This window comes from Salvelinus alpinus, chromosome 5 (genome assembly GCF_045679555.1).
Source record: "Salvelinus alpinus chromosome 5, SLU_Salpinus.1, whole genome shotgun sequence".
In the NCBI taxonomy this organism is placed as follows: domain Eukaryota; kingdom Metazoa; phylum Chordata; class Actinopteri; order Salmoniformes; family Salmonidae; genus Salvelinus; species Salvelinus alpinus.
The window spans coordinates 85,824,762-85,850,425 of record NC_092090.1 but is presented as its reverse complement, the minus strand read 5'-3'; the positions used below and the strand labels follow the sequence as shown (position 1 = coordinate 85,850,425).

The following is a 25,664-nucleotide window of genomic DNA, read 5'->3' as shown; positions in this document are numbered from 1 at the left end:
CAGAACCGTCCAGAGTAGTTATGCTAGGCGGGCGGGTGGGTGCGGGCAGCAATCGGTTGAAGAGCATGCATTTAGTTTTACTAGCGTTTAAGAGCAGTTGGAGGCCACGGAAGGAGTGTTGTATGGCATTGAAGCTTGTTTGTAAGTTTGTGTCCAAAGAAGGGCCAGATGGATACAGAATGGTGTCGTCTGCGTAGAGGTGGATCAAAGAATCACCAGCAACAAGAGCGACATCATTGATATATACAGAGAAAAGAGTCGGCCCGAGAATTGAACCCTGTGGCATCCCCATAGAGAATGCCAGAGGTCCGGACAACAGGCCCTTCGATTTGACACACTGAACTCTATCTGAGAAGTAGTTAGTGAACAAGGTGAGGCAGTCATTAGAGAAACCAAGGCTGTTGAGTCTGCCAATAAGAATACGGTGATTGACAGAGTCGAAAGCCTTGGCCAGGTCAATGAAGACGGCTGCACAGTACTGTTTTTTATCGATGATGGTTATGATATCGTTTAGGACCTTGAGCGTGGCTGAGGTGCCCCCGTAACCAGCTCAGAAACCGGATTGCATAGCAGAGAAGGTACAGTGGGATTCGAGATGGTCGGTGATCTGTTTGTTCACTTGGCTTTCAAAGATCTTAGAAAGGCAGGGCAGAATGTATATAGATCTGTCACAGTTTGGGCTAGAGTGTCTCCCCCTTTGAAGAGGGGGATGACCGAGACCCCTTTCCAATCTTTAGGAATCTCAGATGATACGAAAGAGAGGTTGAACAGACTAGTAATAGGGGTTGCGACAATGGTGGCGGATAATTTTAGGAGAGGGTCCAGATTGGCTAGCCCAGCTGATTTGTAGCGATCCAGATTCTGCATCTCTTTCAGGACGTCAGCTGTCTGGATTTGGGTGAAGGAGAAGCGGGGGGGGGGGGGGGGGGGGGGGTTTGGGCCAGTTGCTGCGGGGGGTGCAGAGCTGTTGGCCGGGGTTGGGGTAGCCAGGTGGAAAGCGTGGCCAGCCGTAGAGAAATGCTTATTGAAATTCTCGATTATCGTGGATTTATCGGTGGCGACAGTGTTTCCTAGCCTCAGTGGGGCAAGGGCAAGGGAGCTAACTGAGGCATGTAGAGCAGGACTAGGGGCTCTGCAGTAAAACAAAACAATGAGAGCTACCCTAAATAACAGTATACAAGGCATATTGACATTAGAGGGAGGCATAAAGCAATCACAGGTGTTGATTGGGAGGGCTAAGACAACAATGGGTAAACAGCTAAGACATCAACAACGGGTAAATGGCGATGAATGGGCAGAGAGGGTCAGTTAGCTACACACAGGGCCTGAGTTCGAGGCTGTGGCCGACAGATAAAGAAAATGAAGTACCGTGTTAATGAACAGTCCAGTAGGCATCAGCTGTGTAGCCGAGTGATCATAGGATCCAATAAGCAGCAATGGACGAAACAGGCTGGGCGAGCGGGAGACACAGCGCTTAGTTAGCGGGCCGGGGCTAGTAACTGGGTTCTCACCGACATCAACGATGCAGGGACCGGTTGAGAGAACATCGGACGAAATACGTCAGCAGACCAGTCGTGATGGATCGGCGGGGCTCCGTGTCGACAAAGGGTCCAGGCCAATTGGCAAGAGAGGTATTGTACTTGGTGTACTTCGTTTGCTAGCCTGGGGAATGGGCCTAGCTCGAGGTTAACTGGTGCTTGCTTCTGGACAAGGGTGTTAGCCACGATAGCCACTCGGTAGCAGCTAGCTAGCTGTGATGATCCCGTGTAATGGTCCAGAGTTTGCGGCAGGAATCAAGTGATGTAGTGGGGGGGGGGGGAAAGCAATCCGATATGCTCAGGGCTGATATCGCGCTGTGCAGACTGGCAGATATTTTCCGGGCTATCCGGGCTAAAGTGGCTGGTGTCTGTGCTAAAGGTAAAGACTACTAGCAGTGGCTAACAATGACTAAAGAGCTAGAAGCTAATTAGCTGGCTAGCTTCTGAAGGCTAGCTTCTGATGGTTTCAGTTATAAGGTAAAGAATTATGTATTTTTTTAAATAGCAGATCTGTACCAAGTTGGTTGAGGTGGGTTGCAGGAAGGTATATTTAAAATCAAAAATGGAAAAAGAGATTGAAATGTATACAGAAAAACGAAAAAAGTTGAATATTTACACGGGACAAAAACAAACACGTCTTGCTGCTACGCCATCTTGGAAATATGCATGAGGCAAATGGTGATCACACCAGATATTGACTGATTTTTTGATCAACGCCCCTACTTTTTCTAAGGCATCTGTGACCAACATATGCATATTTGTATTCCCAGTCATGTGAAAACCATAGATTAGCGCCTAATGCATTTATTTCAATTGACTGATTTCCTTATATGAACTGTAACTCAGTAAAATCTTTGAAATTGTTCCTTGTTGCTTTTATATTTTTGTTCAGTATAGCTATGTTTCAATTAGCTTGTCCAGTGATTTTTTTATGACCACACTTAGAAAATTTGCCTAGAAAAGAGATGTGACAATTGCCTGCTAGGGTACGTTTCCATTTAACTCTCTTCTGTCGATGAAAACAGCTGAAAGTAATGATGTCACACCAATATTAAAAATTTTCCGCAAAAAACTACAGTGTTGAATAACATTTTTGTGGTTGAAGTGTTTCCATTACCCATTTAGGCAAATTGAGCATTAATAAATTGGTGACAGCCTGTATATCCCCCCCCCCCCCCACCTATCTGTTTCATGTCTCAGGTAGTCCCCGAAAGCCAGCATGGGTAGAATGCAATAACTGACAAATATTTGCCATATCCTAATAATTCTCATCAGTATTGGTACGTGGGTAAAATCACTGGGGAAGCCAAGCCAGAAAAAAAGTCATATTACAAACTACAGTATGTGTTGTGATAATTGCGTTGTTTGCTCTATAACCTGTTAGTTCGTATACCTTTCCACCATGATATATAGACAAACTGGCAGAATAAAGTAAACCACATCTTTGTTTCATCACAAAACCGGAGAGCAACCTCTGTCCAGTGAAGTCCACAAAGCATATTGCATGTAGCAAACAGTTACTTGGCCTACAGCATGGTCAAGCAAGTTAATGTTTCTGACATTTTTGGACTACTAAACAACTATGCATTTAGAACCACGGAGAGTTACTGCGAGTCGCAAAGAAAACAGGAGCTGCCTCCATTATTCCAGCACCATTTCAACATAATAAAATCACCTATGCTTAGACTCTGTCATACAGTACATGTTTTTAGTTGTTGTTGTCCTAGGCTACCTGGCTAAAATGCTTGCTCGCTAGCCTAACTTACTTTCATGGGCAACAATGCGCCAGGCCAGGTAGTTAACATTAGCCTACTACAGCTAGCTACATATTGAACTTCCATCCTCATATGGTTGGATCATAATCGCCGTTATAATCATTGGATAGTACAGAGAATTAAGTAAATCCACAAATCCAAATCCCTATCTCCAACAATGGCTAATTTAGGAAAGGGACAATTTTAACTAGCTAGCTAGCCACCGGAGGACAACAACACAACAAGATGCAACAATTCAAGATTTTTCTGTCAATTACGTTTTGCTTTCGATATGATTAGTGTGAAGCCAAATCCAAACTGGCTTCCCTTGACACTTTTTTTTGATGCACCAGGACCATTCACAGTTGAGCTCACTCAATTAAGCTCAATGCTGAATGGCTATTATTGTATACTATTTTATCAAGGGAGGCCAAATTGGCATCCCTTGCATTCAATGCCACGGGTGGCAACAATGTATTTTTGACCAGACAGCATCAGATAGATGGGCTACACATACAGAGACGGAGGGGCGCTTTTTCACTCGCTTGGATGCTTTCTCTGATGAGATACATTCAGCCTCTTGCGAATTGAAGGAAAATTATGAAACACAGAGAGACAAAAGCTACATTATTTTATGTTTTTTTTCTTGGTACATTTTTTGAATACATGCCACTGATTCTCGTGACAACGTATCACCACGGCCCGTGCCATGGTAAAACTTGCACTCCTGTAGATAATTGGATGGGGAAACTTGCCAGTCAACCATAAAAGCAAGGCGAAGCAATTCAGGAATTCTTGAAAGTCAGAGCCATCATTGTCCTGCAAAGAAACATTTTTTTTTAATTTTTTTTAAGGATTTTGCAAACCAGTAGGCATTTAGAATTACATTTGGAGTGGATCTTATAGTTACGCGATGACATCCGTGCCCCGTGTAACCTTCAAAAAATATTTGGCAATCATCATTCATTTGAAAAATACCGTTTCCATCATCACTTGTTGCAATAAAGAAAGTTTGACAAAAGAAAAATCCACCCCTGTGGAACTGATACATTTTTTTTGATCTTTAGAAAATTTGTCCTACATCTGCCATTTCCTTTACACATGTCACAATTATTATTTTTTGCAACATTGCTTTTGTTGAATGAACCTGGGTCAATACCGGAAACCTGCCTACTGATGGCCCGGAGTAGACTAGTTTGATTCAATAGCAGGGAATTGTCGCATCTATTTTCTATGGAAAAATCACTGGACTCCAACACCATCATTAAGTTTGCTGACGACACAACAGTGGTAGGCCTGATCACCGACAACGATGAGAGCCTATAGGGAGGAGGTCAGAAAACTGGCAGTGTGAGTAAAACAAAGGAGCTGATCGTGGATTACAGGAAAAGGAGGGCCGAACAGCCCCCCATTAACATCAATGGGGCTGTAGTGGAGCAGGTAGAGAGTTTCAAGTTCCTTGGTGTCCACATCACCAACGACCTATCATGGTCCAAACACACCAAGACAGTCGTAAAGATGGCACGACAAAACCTTTTCCCCCTCAGGAGACTGAAAAGATTTGGCATGGGTCCCCAGATCCTCAAAAAGTTCTACAGCTGCACCATCGAGAGCATCCTGACCGGTTGCATCACTGCCTGGTATGGCAACTGCTCGGCATCTGACCGTACAGAGTGTAGTGTGTACGGCACAGTAGATGGGGCGAAGCTTCCTGCAATCCAGGACCTACACTACCATTCAAAAGTTTCAGGTCACTTGTCCTTGTTTTTTTTAAAGAAAATCACTTTTTTCAGTGTTGACATTGTTAATGTTGTAAATTACTATTGTAGCTGGAAATGGCAGATATTTTAAATGGAATATCTGCATAGGGGTACAGAGGCCCATTATCTGCAACCATCACTCCTGTGTTTCAATGGCACATTGTGTTAGCTAATCGAAGTTTATAATTTTAAAAGGCTAATTGATCATTAGAAAACCCTTTTGCAAATATGTTAGCACAGCTGAAAACTGTTGTTCTGATTAAAGAAGAAATAAAACTGTCCTTCTTTAGATTAGTTGAGTATCTGGAGGATCAGCATTTGTGGTTTCGATTACAGGCTCAAAAGAAAAAAAAATGTACAGGCTCAAAATAACGTTTTTTGCTTCTGGTCATTTTGAGCCGGTAATCCAACAAACAAATGCTGTGAATGCGGGGGAAGTCGAGTCATTGGGATTAGGGCTTGCTATCTAAAATAAAGTTCTCTCACGATTGCTCAAACGCTGTAGGCCTAGGTCCTATTACTGCAACATTCAAATGTACAAAAATGTATCTGAAATGCAGCTATACACATCAACAACAGTTTTATATAGCTTAATAACACAAGATAGATATTGGTCTCCACTAGGCTACAGCATACAAGTCTGTAGTGTATCCTAAGTTAATGAATGAACTTTCATATAAAGGCTGAGACCCGACACTTGTTTGATGGGCTCTTGGCTGTTGCAACTGTTGTGCGATCGTTAAACTGCTCCATTTTTGCAAATCTTATAATGAAGATTGATTGTTTGAAGAAATCACAAAGTTTCTTACAGTTGGTTAGAATTTCCACAACAGGTGAAGAAAACATTACTTTGAGAAGCTCCACAGCTCATTAGTGGTGGTGAGTTAAGCCAAATCAGAAATACTGTCAGATCACCAAATGGGCACATATATATGCCTACATTTGCCGCATGCCAGGTAGCCTATAGGCCTACTTCTAAACGTAATCAGGTGCTTTCCAAACAAAAGACAATGGGTGGGTTGCACCAATATGTTTTAAATTCATCTAGAATTAGAGCTAATCTAGGTTTTGTAAATCTAGGTTAATAATTATTCAGAGACGTGTTGCACTGCTTAATTTTAAATCTGGATAAGTAAATCTACGATTAATGGTTTTAAACTATGACTAGTGACATGTTATAGCAATACATGAGGTATCTCGTGAGTTGAAACTTAGTAGCTAGCCTACCTGACAAATGAGGCCACAAAGTTGCTCTTCCTTAATAACAATATTAGGTTAGAACTACTGCAACTCCATCGTGAAAGGTTCTCATGGGTTGGCTGATTTGAAATTAAAATCCGTTATTTGCCAGTACTAGACAGAAAACTAATCTGTTAGCTAACGTTAGATATTGTAGCTAGCTAGTTTATAAACCAAGCTAGCTAGCATACAATATGATTTATTATTGTCATTATTTAGCCATTATTTAGCCATTTTATTATTTGTCCGCTAGCCACCTGATCATGCCACGTCAAATAAGTTAAAATGTCTCTGCTTATGAAAAAAAAACTCTTGTCGGAGCTGATGGAGGAATTTAGTAACGTACTGGAGGATAAAAAGTCAGACAACACGACTGCCTGGGCCATTTTATGCGACAAATGTAATGGATCAACACGGATTAAAGAGAAGAGGGACCCAATTCGGAGGGGGGCCTCCGTCCAAGGGAATTGATCCTATCACCCAAAAGATATGCGAGATGATTCCCCAATAGTTTGCCCCTCTCCATAACCCTTATGATGATGACGGACAACTTGACCCACAAATATTTAGTAAGCATAAATAACTGGTAAATATCAATGCCTATAATGCACGTTAAAACTTACATAACATCATACTTCGTACCAAGGTTGGGCATATCATAAGCCCCAATTCAATTGTCGTACAAAATGGGCACGTAAATAGCCTACTAATAATAAGTTAATTATCATAATTCTCAACAGGATTCAACTTGTCTCTAATTATTCTCTGAGGATGTCACGGATCCCTCCAGAACTTTCATTACGCACACCTGGCCCCTTTTCCCAGTTATTAGTAATTGTATAAGTGGGTCCTTGGTTTACCAGTGTCCGTCCTGTCGTTATTGTTATAGTGTTCGTTGGCGCTGTGTGTTTTGGCTTTCGTGCCATTGTGGATTGCGCAGATGATTACGGGTCTCATCCCGTGTGTTAATCATTGTGCGCTTGTGTATTTATTCGAGGTACTCCTCGCTCTTTTATTTGGGTTTCTACCCTGTGTTTTGTATAGTGTTTGTTTGGTCTTCGTCCCCGTGCCTTTGCACAGCATGCTGTAATTTGGGTATAATAAAAAAAACTATTACGCATTCCTGCGCCTGTCTCCCGACCCTTTATACCGACGTGACGGAGGAACTCGTTTTGGTCTCTCCACAGTAGATATGCTGCTATTTTACCAGTTAAACCATCTCAAGTGGCAGTTTAGAATTAACCTCCAAGCTTAGTTTATATATCTTTTTTAATTAATTGTTTATATATCTTTTTTAATTAATTGAGCAACAGGCTTAAAATTTATCTAAGTTTTAAGTGAAAAGTAAACTTCGATTAGAGGAAGGATTTAATTTAACTTGGATTAATTTTAAACTAGGTTTAATATTTGGTGCAACAAGATTAATAGATAAACCTTGATTTAACCCAGTTTAAGAGTTAATCCATGTTGGTGCAACCCACCCTTCGTGTCCATTATCTGCTACCTGGACTTTAAAGGTTTACTATTGGCACAAAAAACTGTCCAACCCCTCTTTCTAAATTTTCGAACAGAAATGGGGTGTGCCTTTGGTGGTTCATTGATGTGTCATTCTGGTCATGCACACCGCAACAAACGTAGCTAGTTTGTTACCTAAGCTAGCCACTTGTTAGCTTAGCCAGTATGTGTTGAAGTAATTTCACAAGATTTGTTTTTGGACCAAAGCTGTAGATATCGGTAAGAAATGGCACATCTGTAGCCAAATATCTTATTCATTCTTTTTTGTTTTTAAGCATTAAATGACCTGGTATGATGGTGCATTGATCAATTATACCGTTTAAACACCTTTAAAGACAAAACCTAAAGACAGAAAAAAATGCTAAGTTCCTGGGGGTGACATTTCAGCAAGATATGAAATGGATAATACACATTCAAAACCTCGAAACAGAAAGAAAAATAAGAATAAAACATCTAAAAGCCGGAGCAGGAGTACCGGAGCAGCTCCAACTACATTACTGAAAGTGTACCGGACCTACATCAGGCCTGTTTTCGAGTACTCCTCCCCAGCCTGGGTAATGTCATCAGCCATTAAAAAACAAACAAACTACAAGTCATGCAGAACACCGCAATAAGAGCAGTCTACCACCTCCCAAGCAACTTTACTGTTACCTACCTCCATGATATCTCTGGCATGAAAACCGTCACTGAATGCCTGGACCTGTTAGGAAAACAATACATTTCCAAGGCAAAATATAACCTATCACTAACGAAAACAGTTGAAGAAGCATTCATTACAAGGACACTCCTCTCTCCACCCTACTGGACACCTGTCCTAAAAGAAAACTACACAACTATACCCCTTAGTTACCCTAAATCGAGTCCACACCCAAACCCCCGTACCCAAAACAAGGTTCCTATCCAAGCCCCCACCTGACCCCTTCCTGGACCCAGGCTCAGATCTAAACACTTAGCCTTAAACTCAACACATGTAAAGCCAAATGATACCCATCAAGAAGAAAAGAAACAAAACAAGAAGCAATACAAATCACACCCAACGGGGTAGTAGCCCGAAACCTTTAAATAAATGAAGAAAATAAAGAACAAGGAAAAAACATCTTATATTTCTACCTTTCATGTTATTCTATACTCTTCTATGTCTTTTAGTTACTTATTGCCCACACCTATTTCCCTTGCCAACCACGCTCCTCCTCCTCCCCGAAGCCGACCAATCAAAGACAGAAGCAATGGATAGAAAAGAGCCGATGCGCTGAGCTATCCCACCAAGACCAAGCTACATACTCCTGTTTGGGAGACAGAGACAGGGTAAGGTCGGCATGCTGCCGGTTTAACTGAATCACATGGGCTGCGTTAACACAGGCAGCCTATTTCTGATCTTTTTTCTACAGATGTTCTACGAATTGGTCTACTACTTTTTTATTCACAGAATAATCACAGAAAAATGTAATATTATTATGTTATCAAGAAAAAGGTATTATGTTATCTGTTCAACAATTACGTTATCTGGCGATTTATAACATAATCCAGAAAAAGTAGTACAATATTAAAAGTTATTACATGACCTGGTGTTATTACAATTATGTTGTTACAAACATGACTTCTAAAGTGGGTGTAAAATTGAGATGATGTGATTTCTAGATATACGTCTTGAAAAGTAAAGCAAAATGCACATCAAGACATCATTTTTTAACTATTAACTTTGCGAACAACCTTGATAAATCAAATCAACAGACATCTTTTTAATTGAGTCTTTATTTCAAAAATACTCTAAGATTGGCAGGGCTGAGGGTATAAAGGGTATTCAGTATACTATACCTATAAACACATACATTTTAAAGAGGGATGCTTATGCTTATCTTCAGATTCTAACGCAAACGTTGCGGTTCTCAAGCACCTATCAGGTACATTACATACTGCAAACATGTACTGTATTTAAGGCAAACAAGTCAATACTGCTGACACAGAGGAAGAGTTCATCATGCCATGATTGAGGAGGCTATGCAAAACCAAACCCCTTATGATCTTCTGCAGGCATTCAGGCCTGGGAGGCTATGCAATCCAATAGGGGCTCTCACACAAGCAGGCACACACCCACAGCTGCGCTCTCTTGGCCCCTCTCGCTCGTGTCTCTCTAATCACCCTCTAGTCACCAGTTGATCACGTCTCTCACATGACCCCACAGTTTAGTGATCCAAAGGTTGACCCCCAGCTCTGTCAGGTACTGCAGCTCTGGGGTGAGCATCTTAAGGCACAGCTTGCGGTGGGCCTTGTCCACATTATTTTTCAGGTTGTAGCCCATGATTGACTTCTCCCCAATGGGCTGCCAGGGCTGCATGGCTGTCTCCTGGATGCTCCCTGCATCCACAGCATGGCCTCCCTCGATACAGACTGCCGCCATCACTGCGTTCCTCCTCTGGAGCTCCGCCACATCGTCGGCCATTCGCTGGCGTCCGTATGCCTCCACCTTCCTCCAGAAGGTGACGTTAAAGTGTTGGTAAAGCCTCCAGTCCACGGCGTTCCACTCCAGGGCCTTGGCCCTCAGCTCCGGGGTCAGTTTAGACACGGTGGAGCCCTTCCGGGCGTTGAGCTTGAAGAAGAGCAGGTCGTCCATCTCCCAGCAGAGGGCGTCCTTGAGCAGCATGAGGGACTCGTCAAAGTGCTCCACCAGCATGACCAGCTGGAAGTGGCCTGCGATGGCCCGGATGCCTTCCTCTACCCGCGGGTCGCCCAGCTCCAGAGTGTTATCCTGCCCAAAGTCGAAGAACAGCAGATTCTTGAGGTAGAAGGAGTTGAAGCCATTGGGGTCAAAGTAGTGGCGGGGGTCGCGCAGGAACTCCCCCACCTTGTCCTCGCCTGGTATTTTCCAGGTCATGGGCACCAGGCGGCCAAAGTAGTGGAAGGAGGATTCAAAGAGCTCAGCCGGGTCTCTGAGGATGGTGATGTAGGAGGTGTCTGTAGGGAGCACCTTGGCCACCTCAGGTGCGTTGAAGCGCATGTGGTTGCAGATGATATTGAAGCACATGCCAGGCCTGTAGTCCTTGACCTGGGAGCGCTGGAATGGGTAGGGGTAGAAGAAGTCGTTACGGCTGTTTGGGAAGGCAAACTTGAGCCGGTGCTTCTCTCCAAATCGGAAGAGGATGTTGAGGAGTGTGCTGCTGGCTGTCTTGTGGGTTTTCATGAACATGATGTCCACTTTGGGAGTGCAGATGCCTGTCTGCCCCGGTGCATGGTGGGAGCTGTTTTTGATAAGTCTGGCCTGGGCTTGAGCAGGTCGATGGGAACAGGAGTAAGGCACTGGACCCCTATGGAGAGCACGCGTACAAATACAACACATTATCAAATTACCAATGTTATAGACTGATTTACCATCATGCAATGTTATAGAAGACTGAAAAACAATTTTTTCCTCTCATAGTACAGTAGCGTACTACCATCATTCATATGGCAAATAAAAGTATCTGTATCATCTGTGGGCTATATCATATACAGTGGGGAGAACAAGTATTTGATACACGGCCGATTTTGCAGGTTTTCCTACTAACAAAGCCTGTAGAGGTCTGTAATTTTTATCATAGGTACACTTCAACTGTGAGAGACGGAATCTAAAACAAAAATCCAGAAAATCACATTGTATGATTTTTAAGTAATTCATTTGCATTTTATTGCATGACATAAGTATTTGATACATCAGAAAAGCAGAACTTAATATTTGGTACAGAAACCTTTGTTTGCAATTACAGAGATCATACGTTTCCTGTAGTTCTTGACCAGGTTTGCACACACTGCAGCAGGGATTTTGGCCCACTCCTCCATACAGACCTTCTCCAGATCCTTCAGGTTTCGGGGCTGTCGCTGGGCAATACGGACTTTCAGGTCCCTCCAAAGATTATCTATTGGGTTCAGGTCTGGAGACTGGCTAGGCCACTCCAGGACCTTGAGATGCTTCTTACGGAGCCACTCCTTAGTTGCCCTGGCTGTGTGTTTCGGGTCGTTGTCATGCTGGAAGACCCAGCCACGACCCATCTTCAATGCTCTTACTGAGGGAAGGAGGTTGTTGGCCAAGATCTCGCGATACATGGCCCCATCCATCCTCCCCTCAATACGGTGCAGTCGTCCTGTCCCCTTTGCAGAAAAGCATCCCCAAAGAATGATGTTTCCACCTCCATGCTTCACGGTTGGGATGGTGTTCTTGGGGTTGTACTCATCCTTCTTCTTCCTCCAAACACGGCGAGTGGAGTTTAGACCAAAAAGCTCTATTTTTGTCTCATCAGACCACATGACCTTCTCCCATTCATTTACATTTACATTTAAGTCATTTAGCAGACGCTCTTATCCAGAGCGACTTACAAATTGGTGCATTCACCTTATGATATCCAGTGGAACAACCACTTTACAATAGTGCATCTAACTCTTTTAAGGGGGGGGGGTTAGAAGGATTACTTTATCCTATCCTAGGTATTCCTTAAAGAGGTGGGGTTTCAGGTGTCTCCGGAAGGTGGTGATTGACTCCGCTGACCTGGCGTCGTGAGGGAGTTTGTTCCACCATTGGGGTGCCAGAGCAGCGAACAGTTTTGACTGGGCTGAGCGGGAACTGTACTTCCTCAGAGGTAGGGAGGCGAGCAGGCCAGAGGTGGATGAACGCAGTGCCCTTGTTTGGGTGTAGGGCCTGATCAGAGCCTGAAGGTACGGAGGTGCCGTTCCCCTCACAGCTCCGTAGGCAAGCACCATGGTCTTGTAGCGGATGCGAGCTTCAACTGGAAGCCAGTGGAGAGAGCGGAGGAGCGGGGTGACGTGAGAGAACTTGCGAAAGTTGAACACCAGACGGGCTGCGGCGTTCTGGATGAGTTGTAGGGGTTTAATGGCACAGGCAGGGAGCCCAGCCAACAGCGAGTTGCAGTAATTCAGACGGGAGATGACAAGTGCCTGGATTAGGACCTGCGCCGCTTCCTGCGTGAGGCAGGGTCGTACTCTGCGAATGTTGTAGAGCATGAACCTACAGGAACGGGTCACCGCCTTGATGTTAGTTGAGAACGACAGGGTGTTGTCCAGGATCACGCCAAGGTTCTTAGCACTCTGGGAGGAGGACACAATGGAGTTGTCAACCGTGATGGCGAGATCATGGAACGGGCAGTCCTTCCCCGGGAGGAAGAGCAGCTCCGTCTTGCCGAGGTTCAGCTTGAGGTGGTGATCCGTCATCCACACTGATATGTCTGCCAGACATGCAGAGATGCGATTCACCACCTGGTTATCAGAGGGGGGAAAGGAGAAGATTAATTGTGTGTCGTCTGCATAGCAATGATAGGAGAGACCATGTGAGGATATGACAGAGCCAAGTGACTTGGTGTATAGCGAGAATAGGAGAGGGCCTAGAACAGAGCCCTGGGGGACACCAGTGGTGAGAGCACGTGGTGCGGAGACAGATTCTCGCCACGCCACCTGGTAGGAGCGACCTGTCAGGTAGGACGCAATCCAAGCGTGGGCCGCGCCGGAGATGCCCAGCTCGGAGAGGGTGGAGAGGAGGATCTGATGGTTCACAGTATCAAAGGCAGCCGATAGGTCTAGAAGGATGAGAGCAGAGGAGAGAGAGTTAGCTTTAGCAGTGCGGAGCGCCTCCGTGACACAGAGAAGAGCAGTCTCAGTTGAATGACTAGTCTTGAAACCTGACTGATTTGGATCAAGAAGGTCATTCTGAGAGAGATAGCAGGAGAGCTGGCCAAGGACGGCACGTTCAAGAGTTTTGGAGAGAAAAGAAAGAAGGGATACTGGTCTGTAGTTGTTGACATCGGAGGGATCGAGTGTAGGTTTTTTCAGAAGGGGTGCAACTCTCGCTCTCTTGAAGACGGAAGGGACGTAGCCAGCGGTCAAGGATGAGTTGATGAGCGAGGTGAGGTAAGGGAGAAGGTCTCCGGAAATGGTCTGGAGAAGAGAGGAGGGGATAGGGTCAAGCGGGCAGGTTGTTGGGCGGCCGGCCGTCACAAGACGCGAGATTTCATCTGGAGAGAGAGGGGAGAAAGAGGTCAAAGCACAGGGTAGGGCAGTGTGAGCAGAACCAGCGGTGTCGTTTGACTTAGCAAACGAGGATCGGATGTCGTCGACCTTCTTTTCAAAATGGTTGACGAAGTCATCAGCAGAGAGGGAGGAGGGGGGAGGAGGGGGAGGAGGATTCAGGAGGGAGGAGAAGGTGGCAAAGAGCTTCCTAGGGTTAGAGGCAGATGCTTGGAATTTAGAGTGGTAGAAATTGGCTTTAGCAGCAGAGACAGAAGAGGAGAATGTAGAGAGGAGGGAGTGAAAGGATGCCAGGTCCACAGGGAGGCGAGTTTTCCTCCATTTCCGCTCGGCTGCCCGGAGCCCTGTTCTGTGAGCTCGCAATGAGTCGTCGAGCCACGGAGCAGGAGGGGAGGACCGAGCCGGCCTGGAGGATAGGGGACATAGAGAGTCAAAGGATGCAGAAAGGGAGGAGAGGAGGGTTGAGGAGGCAGAATCAGGAGATAGGTTGGAGAAGGTTTGAGCAGAGGGAAGAGATGATAGGATGGAAGAGGAGAGAGTAGCGGGGGAGAGAGAGCGAAGGTTGGGACGGCGCGATACCATCCGAGTAGGGGCAGTGTGGGAAGTGTTGGATGAGAGCGAGAGGGAAAAGGATACAAGGTAGTGGTCGGAGACTTGGAGGGGAGTTGCAATGAGATTAGTGGAAGAACAGCATCTAGTAAAGATGAGGTCAAGCGTATTGCCTGCCTTGTGAGTAGGGGGGGAAGGTGAGAGGGTGAGGTCAAAAGAGGAGAGGAGTGGAAAGAAGGAGGCAGAGAGGAATGAGTCAAAGGTAGACGTGGGGAGGTTAAAGTCACCCAGAACTGTGAGAGGTGAGCCATCCTCAGGAAAGGAACTTATCAGGGCGTCAAGCTCATTGATGAACTCTCCAAGGGAACCTGGAGGGCGATAAATGATAAGGATGTTAAGCTTGAAAGGGCTGGTAACTGTGACAGCATGGAATTCAAAGGAGGCGATAGACAGATGGGTCAGGGGAGAAAGAGAGAATGTCCACTTGGGAGAGATGAGGATCCCAGTGCCACCACCCCGCTGACCAGAAGCTCTCGGGGTGTGCGAGAACACGTGGGCAGACGAGGAGAGAGCAGTAGGAGTAGCAGTGTTATCAGTGGTAATCCATGTTTCCGTCAGTGCCAAGAAGTCGAGGGACTGGAGGGAAGCATAGGCTGAGATGAACTCTGCCTTGTTGGCCGCAGATCGGCAGTTCCAGAGGCTGCCTGAGACCTGGAACTCCACGTGGGTCGTGCGCGCTGGGACCACCAGGTTAGAGTAGCAGCGGCCACGCGGTGTGAAGCGTTTGTATGGTCTGTGCAGAGAGGAGAGAACAGGGATAGACAGACACATAGTTGACAGGCTACAGAAGAGGCTACGCTAATGCAAAGGAGATTGGAATGACAAGTGGACTACACGTCTCGAATGTTCAGAAAGTTAAGCTTACGTTGCAAAAAATCTTATTGACTAAAATGATATAGTACTGCTGGCTGGTGAAATAGGCTAGCTAGCAGTGGCTGCGTTGTTGACTTTGTTTGAAAGTGTAGCTGGCTAGGTAACCTCTAACTGGCTAGGTAACCTCGACAATTACTCTAGACTACACAATTATCTTGGATACAAAGACGGCTATGTAGCCAGCTAAGATCAAACAAATCAAACTGTTGTACTGTAATGAAATGAAATGTAATACTACCTGTAATACTACCTGTGGAGCAAAGCGGAATGCAACTACTCGCTCCAAACCAAACCGGAAGTGCGTATCGTAGAGGGAGAGGCAATAGAAGTGTTGTTTCTTGTATTATTGTCTTTTGTGTCTTTAGAGGACTGCTTCACCTTAATGTCCCCTTTCCCTTTTCTTCTGTCCTTATTTTGTCCCACTTTGTCCCTTCTTTGTCCCTTCTTCTCTTCTGCCAACTAGACACTCCTTGTTAGCTAGCTAGCTTCTTTTAGGAATGTCCCTAGCAACTGCCTAGCAACAGGTAAACAACTTAGCTAGCTAAGAAAACGGTATAATTTTATGAAAAATTGTTACTTTTTCAAAAGCCTTTCTTCTTTGTTTGCTGCTTGTTTGGTCTCCTATTCAGTTTGCAGTTTTCTTTTGATTTTTTTTTCCGATGTACTGGATCATCCAGATGGTCATTGGCAAACTTCAGACGGGCCTGGACATGCGCTGGCTTGAGCAGGGGGACCTTGCGTGTGCTGCAGGATTTTAATCCATGACGGCGTAGTGTGTTACTAATGGTTTTCTTTGAGACTGTGGTCCCAGCTCTCTTCAGGTCATTGAGCAGGTCCTGCCGTGTAGTTCTGGGCTGATCCCTCACATTCCTCATGATCATTCATGCCCCACGAGGTGAGATCTTGCATGGAGCCCCAGACCGAGGGTGATTGACCGTCATCTTGAACTTCTTCCATTTTCTAATAATTGCGCCAACAGTTGTTGCCTTCTCACCAAGCTGCTTGCCTATTGTCCTGTAGCCCATCCCAGCCTTGTGCAGGTCTACAATTTTATCCCTGATGTCCTTACACAGCTCTCTGGTCTTGGCCATTGTGGAGAGGTTGGAGTCTGTTTGATTGAGTGTGTGGACAGGTGTCTTTTATACAGGTAACGAGTTCAAACAGGTGCAGTTAATACAGGTAATGAGTGGAGAACAGGAGGGCTTCTTAAAGAAAAACTAACAGGTCTGTGAGAGCCGCAATTCTTACTGGTTGCTAGGTAATCAAATACTTATGTCATGCAATAAAATGCAAATTAATTACTTCATACAATGTGATTTTCTGGAATTTTGTTTTAGATTCCGTCTCTCACAGTTGATGTGTACACATCTATGATAAAAATTACAGACCTCTACATGCTTTGTAAGTAGAAAAACCTACAAAATCAGCAGTGTATCAAATACTTGTTCTCCCCACTGTACATGTATATTGCTACTGGATGTTGTTGATGCAATATATACTTCAAAGGATGCCCAACCATTGCACCAACATCCCCCCAGTAAGAAGAGTATGGATGAGGCTTACTCAGGCAGGTTGAAGTGGGCCTGTGGAGCAGAAAGGCAGTAGAGCAGGATCATACAGCTAGTGAGTAGGGTACCCAGGACAAGGCCTTTGCACATCGACCTCCATTGCCTCCCCTGCTTGCCAACCATGGTCCCAAATAGAAGTTATCTGAAGCAAAAATTAAGTTAAGTATAAGTTATCCAGTGTACCAAAACAATCGACTAGCAGTCCTGAAATCTTCTAAGGTTATGGTTCATCGATGACCTCAACTTTTTCATTGACATGGATTCTGCAAGTCCCTTGGATCCACTGTCTCCTGTGGCCAATTATTTGGGAACACACACAGCAGCTCAGTCAGATGGCTGTTTCCAATTAGGACATTGTGTGCCTCTGGTAATGGAACAACTCTTAGAAATCCACTCTGTTCAATCTGTTGAGGTTATCTCTAGGCATAATTGACATTTCGATAACTCTTTACTTGACACCCAACGTCCTAACACATTATGACACGGTCATAACCATGTCATAATGTCACAACAGTTGACATAACTTGTCATAATCTGTCATAATATGGTCATAACACTGTCATGACCCATATATTTACACCTGTTGTGAGATATATTGTGCTTTTTTATGGCTGGTTATGACACCTACATAAGAGTGTCAAACCCACATTTATTCAAATGTGTTTTTTACCTGCAAATAAGTTTCCTTTCGTCTGAAAGTTTGTTTCTTAATTCCTTTGTTGTTGTTGTTGTAATGAATTCTTCACAGTCATGTTTCTTTCATTAAAAAACATGTAGAAAATACACTTTAAGACACTGTCAAGAATTAGGACCATCCTGTGTCACTTTACTTGGACTAAGAAAAAACACTTTATGACTCTGTCAAGAAGCATTATGACCACCATAATCACATAAGCAAGATAGGCCTATCACGTACATGCCCTTATGTCAGTCAATCAAAAAGAGGGTGTCTAGTCCTGCTCCTGAAATCTGCTCCTGTGTTCATCCCAGTCATCAGCAACAGAGCTGGGGTAGGTGCATGTATGACGTCAATGTGCGCGTAATTACAATGATAATTTAATATGATAAATTATGGAAAATGTATAACAAACATACTGTTGACAAGTAGGCTATGGTGTAATGGAATGTTTTGCCTTGTGTGGTAGGTTTCGTGGGTTTTGACACTCTTATGTAGGGGTCATTACCGGCCATAAAGTAATGCTACATATGTCACAACAGGTCTAAATATGTGTAATGACAGTGTTATGACCATATTATGGCAGGTTATGACAAATGTTACAGAAATGTCTCATGTTGTGCTATTGTTAGATCACTATTTTTCAATGACATATACATTTTTTACGCAATATTGTTGTTTTTCCAAAGCATTCACTTAACTTCTTATGGCTGCAGGAGCAGTATTGAGTAGCTTGGATGAAAGGTGCACAGAGTTGCCCATAGTAAACTGCCTGCTCCTCAGTCCCAGTTGCTAATATATGCATATTATTAGTATTGGATAGAAAACACTCTGAAGTTTCTAAAACTGTTTGAATGATGTCTGTGAGTATAACATAACTCATATGGCAGGCAAAAACCTGAGAAGAAATCCAAACAGGAAGTGGGAAATCTGAGGTTGGTCAATTTTCAACCCAGCCCCTATTGAATACACAGTGGGATATTGGTTATGTTGCACTTCCTAAGGCTTCCACTAGATGTCAACTGTCTTTAGAAACTTGAATGAGGCTTTTACTGTGATGTGGGGCCGGAGGAGAGCTCTTTGAGTCAGTGGTCTGGCAGAGAGCCAGGTCCTGGTCACGCACATTTCACACGACCTGCGTTCCATGGCTTTTCTACAGACAATGGAATTCTCCGGTTGGAACGTTATTGAAGATTTATGATAAAAACATCCTAAAGATTGATTCTATACTTAGTATGAAATGTTTCTACGACCTGTAATATAACTTTGAACTTTTGGTCCGACGTTCGGCTGGACCTGCACGAGCGTTTGGATACGTGTACTAAACGCCCTAACAAAAGTAGCTACTTGGACATAAATAATGGACATTATCGAACAAATCAAACATTTATTGTGGAACTAGGATTCCTGGGAGTGCATTCTGATGAAGATCATCAAAGGTAAGGGAATATTTCTAATGTTATTTCTGATTTCTGTTGACTCCAACATGGCGGATAATTTTTTTTTCTTTTTCTGAGCGCCGTTTTTTTTTAAATCTGACACAGTGGTTGCATTAAGGAGAGGTATATCTATAATACCATGTGTAACAATTGTATTTATCAACATTTATGATGAGTATTTCTGTAAAATTGATGTGGCTATGCAAAATCACTGGATGTTTTTGGAACTAGTGAACGTAACGCGCCAATGTAAACTCAGATTTTTTTATATAAATATGAACTTTATCAAACAAAACATACATGTATTGTGTAACATGAAGTCCTATGAGTGTCAACTGATGAAGATCATCAAAGGTTAGTGATTAATTTTATCTCTATTTATGCTTTTTGTGACTCCTCTCTTTGGCGGGAAAAATGGCTGAATTTTTCTGTGACTTGGTGGTGACCTAACATAATCATTTATGGTGCTTTCGCTGTAAAGCCTATTTGCAATCGGACACTTTGGTGGGATTAACAACAAGATTACCTTTAAAATGGTATAAGATACATGTACAGTGGGGCAAAAAAGTATTTAGTCAGCCACCAATTGTGCAAGTTCTCCCACTTAAAAAGATGAGAGAGGCCTGTAATTCTCCTCATAGGTACACTTCAACTATGACAGACAAAATTAGGAAAAAAAAATCCTGAAAATCACATTGTAGGATTTTTAATGAATTTATTTGCAAATTATGGTGGAAAATAAGTATTTGGTCACCTACAAACAAGCAAGATTTCTGGCTCTCACAGACCTGTAACTTCTTCTTTAAGAGGCTCCTCTGTCCTCCACTCGTTACCTGTATTAATGGCACCTGTTTGAACTTGTTATCAGTATAAAAGACACCTGTCCACAACCTCAAACAGTCACACTACAAACTCCACTATGGCCAAGACCAAAGAGCTGTCAAAGGACACCAGAAACAAAATTGTAGACCTGCACCAGGCTGGGAAGACTGAATCTGCAATAGGTAAGCAGCTTGGTTTGAAGAAATCAACTGTGGGAGCAATTATTAGGAAATGGAAGACATACAAGACCACTGATAATCTCCCTCGATCTGGGGCTCCACGCAAGATCTCACCCTGTGGGATCAAAATGATCACAAGAACGGTGAGCAAAAATCCCTGAACCACACGGGGGGACCTAGTGAATGACCTGCAGAGAGCTGGGACCAAAGTAACAAGGCCTACCATCAGTAACACACTACGCCGCCAGGGACTCAAATCCTGCAGTGTCAGACGTGTCCTCCTGCTTAAGCCAGTACATGTCCAGGCCCGTCTGAAGTTTGCTAGAGAGCATTTGGATGATCCAGAAGAAGATTGGGAAAATGTCATATGGTCAGATGAAACCAAAATAGAACTTTTTGGTAAAAACTCAACTCGTCGTGTTTGGAGGACAAAGAATGCTGAGTTGCATCCAAAGAACACCATACCTACTGTGAAGCATTGGGGTGGAAACATCATGCTTTGGGGCTGTTTTTCTGCAAAGGGACCAGGACGACTGATCCGTGTAAAGGAAAGAATGAATGGGGCCATGTATCATGAGATTGAGTGAAAACCTCCTTCCATCAGCAAGGGCATTGAAGATGAAACGTGGCTGGGTCTTTCAGCATGACAATGATCCCAAACACACCGCCCGGGCAACGAAGGAGTGGCTTCGTAAGAAGCATTTCAAGGTCCTGGAGTGGCCTAGCCAGTCTCCAGATCTCAACCCCATAGAAAATCTTTGGAGGGAGTTGAAAGTCCGTGTTGCCCAGCAACAGCCCCAAAACATCACTGCTCTAGAGGAGATCTGCATGGAGGAATGGGCCAAAATATCAGCAACAGTGTGTGAAAACCTTGTGAAGACTTACAGAAAACGTTTGACCTCTGTCATTGTCAACAAAGGGTATATAACAAAGTATTGAGATAAACTTTTGTTATTGACCAAATACTTATTTTCCACCATAATTTGCAAATAAATTCATTAACAATCCTACAATGTGATTTTCTGGATTTTTTTTCTAATTTTGTCTGTCATAGTTGAAGTGTACATATGATGAAAATTACAGGCCTCTCTCATCTTTTTAAGTGGGAGAACTTGCACAATTGGTGGCTGACTAAATACTTCTTTGCCCCACTGTATGTTTGAGGAATTTATTTATGAGATTTCTTTGTTTGAATTTGGCGCCCTGCACTTTCACTGGCTGTTGTCATATCGATCCCGTTAACGGGATTGCAGCCAAAAGAAGTTTTAAAGCATAACTTCACATCAACTACTAGGTTAATGTAAAAAAGAAAAGAAAAAGTGCATTCCTTGATCGTTTCAACCCACATACTGTTCACTGGACGTGCTACCTTGTCCCGGACCTGCTGTTTTGGACTCTCTCTTTACCGCACCTGCTGTCTCTAACTCTGAATGATCGGCTATGAAAAGCCAACTGGCATTTACTCCTGAGGTGCTGTTGCACCCTCTACAACCACTGTGATTATTATTATCTGACCCTGCTGGTCATCTATGAACGTTTGAATATCTTGGCTATATTCTGTTATAATCTCCACCCGGCACAGCCAGAAGAGGACTGGCCACCCCTCAGAGCCTGGTTCCTCTCTAGGTTCTGGCCTTTCTAGGGAGTTTTTCCTAGCCACCGTGCTTCTACATCTGCATTGCTTGCTGTTTGAGGTTTTAGGCTGGGTTTCTATACAGCACTTTGTGACATCGGCTGATGTAAAAAGGGCTTTATAAATATATTTGGTTGATTGATTGATACTGCATCTTTATACAATTCCTAGAAAACTGCCCAATGGCAAATTGTCCAAAGAAGGTGTATGTCCCAGCACCTAATCATGAAAGTTATATACTCAAGAGTTTATGATAATTTAAGTTAAAATGTTATACATAGACTTAATTGTAAGACAATATAAAGGCTTAAACATACTTATAACAAGTTATAAGCATTACACCTGCATGCTTTAAGTAAAGTGTTACCACTGTGCCTATAATCGGACCAGTGCACAGTGAAGCTACACTACAGCAAGGCCGGATATACCCTGTGTTTCTGTGTCATCTATCCTTTAGATTAATAATGCATTGGGCTGGAAAGTGATCCAGTCTGAGTCTGCAGCTATTCACCCTGTTGCCTGTAATCCGATCGGGCTGCACACAGGCAGCCCAATTCTGATCTTTTCCCCCCCACTAATTGGTCTTTTGAGCAATCACAACAGATCTTTTCACATCAGATCTTTTTCAGATCTTATTGGTCAAAAGACGAATTAGTGAAAAAAATAAATAAATTGGGCTACCTGTGTAAACGCAGCCACAGTGACCCAGAGGCTAAGTCAGCATTCAGTAGGTAACATGGGTCACCCGGTTTCCACCTGTAGCAGTGTGGAGAACCTATACTAAAGACAAACCAAATCAAGAAAGCTCTATCAAAAAACTCTTGACTTCACAGAAAGCTCCCAAATCTTTAAGTTTGAGGTTTCTCCTCAAAACAGCTCCTTGAAAAGATGAAAAACAAGTTTCCACAATTTTGAAATCTCTTGGAAACATTTGGGTCTAACATCAGCTAAAATCACTGTTCCAATTTTGCAGACATTTGTGTGATAAATATTTTGTCTGACGGAAAAAGAAAATGTTTCGTTACTGATAATAGCTGTGATGAAGTAGAAAGTGTCTTTTGCGCCTTTGTCAGGGAGCTTCATGAAGGGGCCATTATGGAGGCACATGAGTGGGCATTCACCCTGCCCTCAAATCCAGCCCAGGCATTGGGATATATGGGAGACATTTGAGCACTAGTCCTCCTGAACAGGGGACTTTGCATGGAGCTGTTTAACCTGAAAATGGACCTTGGTATAGATAGATGTGTGCTTCGTTAGGCTTAGCGCTTCCTCTGCTTCTGGGAGGGATGCACCTGGAATTAAACCTGAGGGGCCACCAGGGGCCTGCGTTTAACACCTGCTGGCAATTTCTGAACCCGAATGGTGTCATCACTTCAGATAATGATGCCTGTGATATAGAAATATAGAGTCCAGTCTGAAATTATTGACAACCTTGATAAAGATGAGCAAAAATGGTGTAAAATAAATAATTCAAATACTGAGCTATTTTGTATGCTCAAAATTATATTATACTATACTGAACATAAATCTAAACGCAACATGTAAAGTGTTGGTCCCATGTTTCATGAGCTGAAATAAAATATCCCAGGAATTTCCCAAAAGCACAAAAATATTATTTCAAATGTTGTGCACAAATGTGTTTACATCCCTTTTAGCGAGCATTTCTCCATTGCCAAGATAATCCACCCACCTGACAGGTGTATCCCTCCTTTACTCAAGCGTTTCCATTATTTTGGAAGTTACCTGTAGCCCAGTATTTGAATTGTTAAATTTATAGTAATTTTTGCTCATTATGAAGGCTCTCAATAATATCAGACCCCACTTTATACTGTAATGGCATTGTATTGTTTGTTGGGCAGGTTTCTGTTAATGTGTCCCGTTTTATTGCATCTACTGTCTGAGTATGGTCTGATATAAGTAGGTGCTAAGACGTTATGCATACAATACCATTCAAATCGAATCGTAAGGGGAAGGTCAAAGGAAAAAGTCACGCTCTCCACAAAATGCATAAGCAGCAATGTATCCATTATCTAATGATGTCATAACCTTCAGTCACATAAGCACATAATGACATACGATGCATGACAACATACAGGACAATGAACCCCAAAAAGAGACATTCAGGAACGCATTCAATATGAGGGCAAAGTTACTATGCACTCCATCACATTGGCAATGCCCAAAGAACTCGTCTGAATGAAACTAAATTGGCTGCTCGATTGCATGGCAGAAACATTATTTTCTTCAGCTCACATTTCAAAGATCATAAACTTGAGATAAAAATATATTGTAGTTGCACAGTCTGATCATTCTATTAAACCGTTTGCCAAAGAATAAGACCAAAAAACAATATACATTTAAATTTCAAATTATCCTCATATCATTCTCTTTGTAAAACATAACACTTACCCACCCTGTTGTGCATAAACCCCACAACTGCAGTTAGATGAAAAATGCAACTGAAGTTAAAACCTAAGAGTGCATAGCAGTGCGTCTCAGAGGAGCTGTCCGGTCCAGTGGTGGCTTGTGCCTGCTCTTGTCGGGTCACACACGGTGTCACAACCCCACCACATGGTCAAGTGCTTTCCTTTTCATTACATATGTTATGCCCAACGCTCCAAAGCCAATTCATCTGGCAGGTGCTCTCTCTCTGTAAATTATGCACACCTGATTCTTCTGCTCCACTTTCGACTCTGAACGAGATCCAGCTGAATATAGCCAACTGTGACATCAGGCTCCCTGCTAGGACTTGCACTTGTTTGTGTTTAAAAGTGAACGAGCGAGGGGAGGGAGAGACACAAAGGGAAAAGGAAAGAGGGAACGAGAGATGGAGAGGAAGAGATGGAGAAAGAGATAAAGCAAAAGAGGGGGCGAGGGCATGGGCTCTATTCTCTGGCTGCATACAGAAGGCTATTGAGAGCAGACACTAGTCTGAGCTGAAAGCTGATAGGAGGGGTAGCAAATAGTATAAAAAGAACAATTGCAGAGAGCCAAGGCACAAAGAGCTCAATTGTGCCATCTTCTCCAAGCTTGCTGTCTCACTACAGTATTGCTCAAAAGTTGTTTTAGCAAGCTTTGCATATACTGTAGATACTTTTAACAAAAATTTGGATGAATAGAATATACAAATATTAAGTTATAAGGCATGCGAACACATGGATTATTGTAAATAACACACAACTAAGGGCTGCTTTTAGGAATGACAGACAATAGATTGTCCAAATAAACTGAAAAGAAATGGGTATTGCTTTTCATGTAGTCTTTGTTTTGTGGCGAACCCAGTTACAGTACAGAATACATTCTAGCCACAATCCTAAATTAAATTCACTCGGAGGGACGTGCTGGAGAACTGTTACCGTTCTCAGATTAAAGGACCAACAGCTCATTTATATTTTGAAGCTATACATTGATTATGCTTTTAAAAGCTTTTTTTATTCATTCTGCATTTTGTTTCAAATTGAGGCCCGATTACCTGACTCAGACTCAACCTACTCCTGGACTAAAAAACACTTTCAATGGAAATTTGCCTAGCTAGTCCTTTGGACTCGTGAGAATATGGAACACTGTATTTTGTACCACTACCGTCCATTCAACAGTAGTAAGATGTCAATAGAGAACGACCATACGAGCCAGGGATTGAGGAGTCCATTTGGCTCTGGGAGACGGGATGTGACAATATGTGGTAATACAGCACTGACCATTACAGTAAGGGAGGTGGGCACTGTCCTACCCTTTCTGCACACTGTAGCCCTTCAAACCAGAGGGACCATACCGATAGGCCCACCCTGCCTTTGACCCCCCCCCCCCCCCCCAGTCTGAACACTCAACCTTTTGTTGAGCGTGGGGCACCCTGGCGGGCACACACTCCAAGTGCCAGGCTGAGACTCGGACTGGCATGTGTGGAATGTAGTTGAGGCATGCTGGTAAGTGGGAAGGTCGGTCAGTGAATAAGGAGATTGAGTAGCAGGAGGGACTGGCCCCTAGCCCACTGAGATCACAGCATCATCAGAGGGCAGTCCCTTGTCAACACCACCCACAGGCCAGGATAGTGGA

General features: G+C 43.5%; 1 protein-coding gene across 2 annotated transcripts; it reads right to left on the bottom strand.

The window, feature by feature from the left end:
• Positions 1 to 9,540: 9,540 nt before the first annotated feature.
• LOC139577123 (galactosylceramide sulfotransferase-like) lies at positions 9,541 to 25,406 on the bottom strand. 2 transcript variants are annotated; one of them, XM_071403966.1, is made up of 3 exons: positions 24,021 to 25,406; positions 16,858 to 17,004; positions 9,541 to 11,108 (listed from the first exon to the last, which is right to left on the bottom strand). In XM_071403966.1, exons 2-3 carry the CDS (start codon positions 16,983 to 16,985, stop codon positions 9,953 to 9,955), a joined length of 1,284 nt encoding a protein of 427 aa, XP_071260067.1. In that variant the 5' UTR covers positions 16,986 to 17,004; positions 24,021 to 25,406; the 3' UTR covers positions 9,541 to 9,952. The 2 variants fall into 2 exon arrangements, with proteins under 2 accessions (XP_071260067.1, XP_071260066.1); XM_071403965.1 differs by having other exon boundaries at positions 24,025 to 25,406.
• Positions 25,407 to 25,664: the final 258 nt, after the last annotated feature.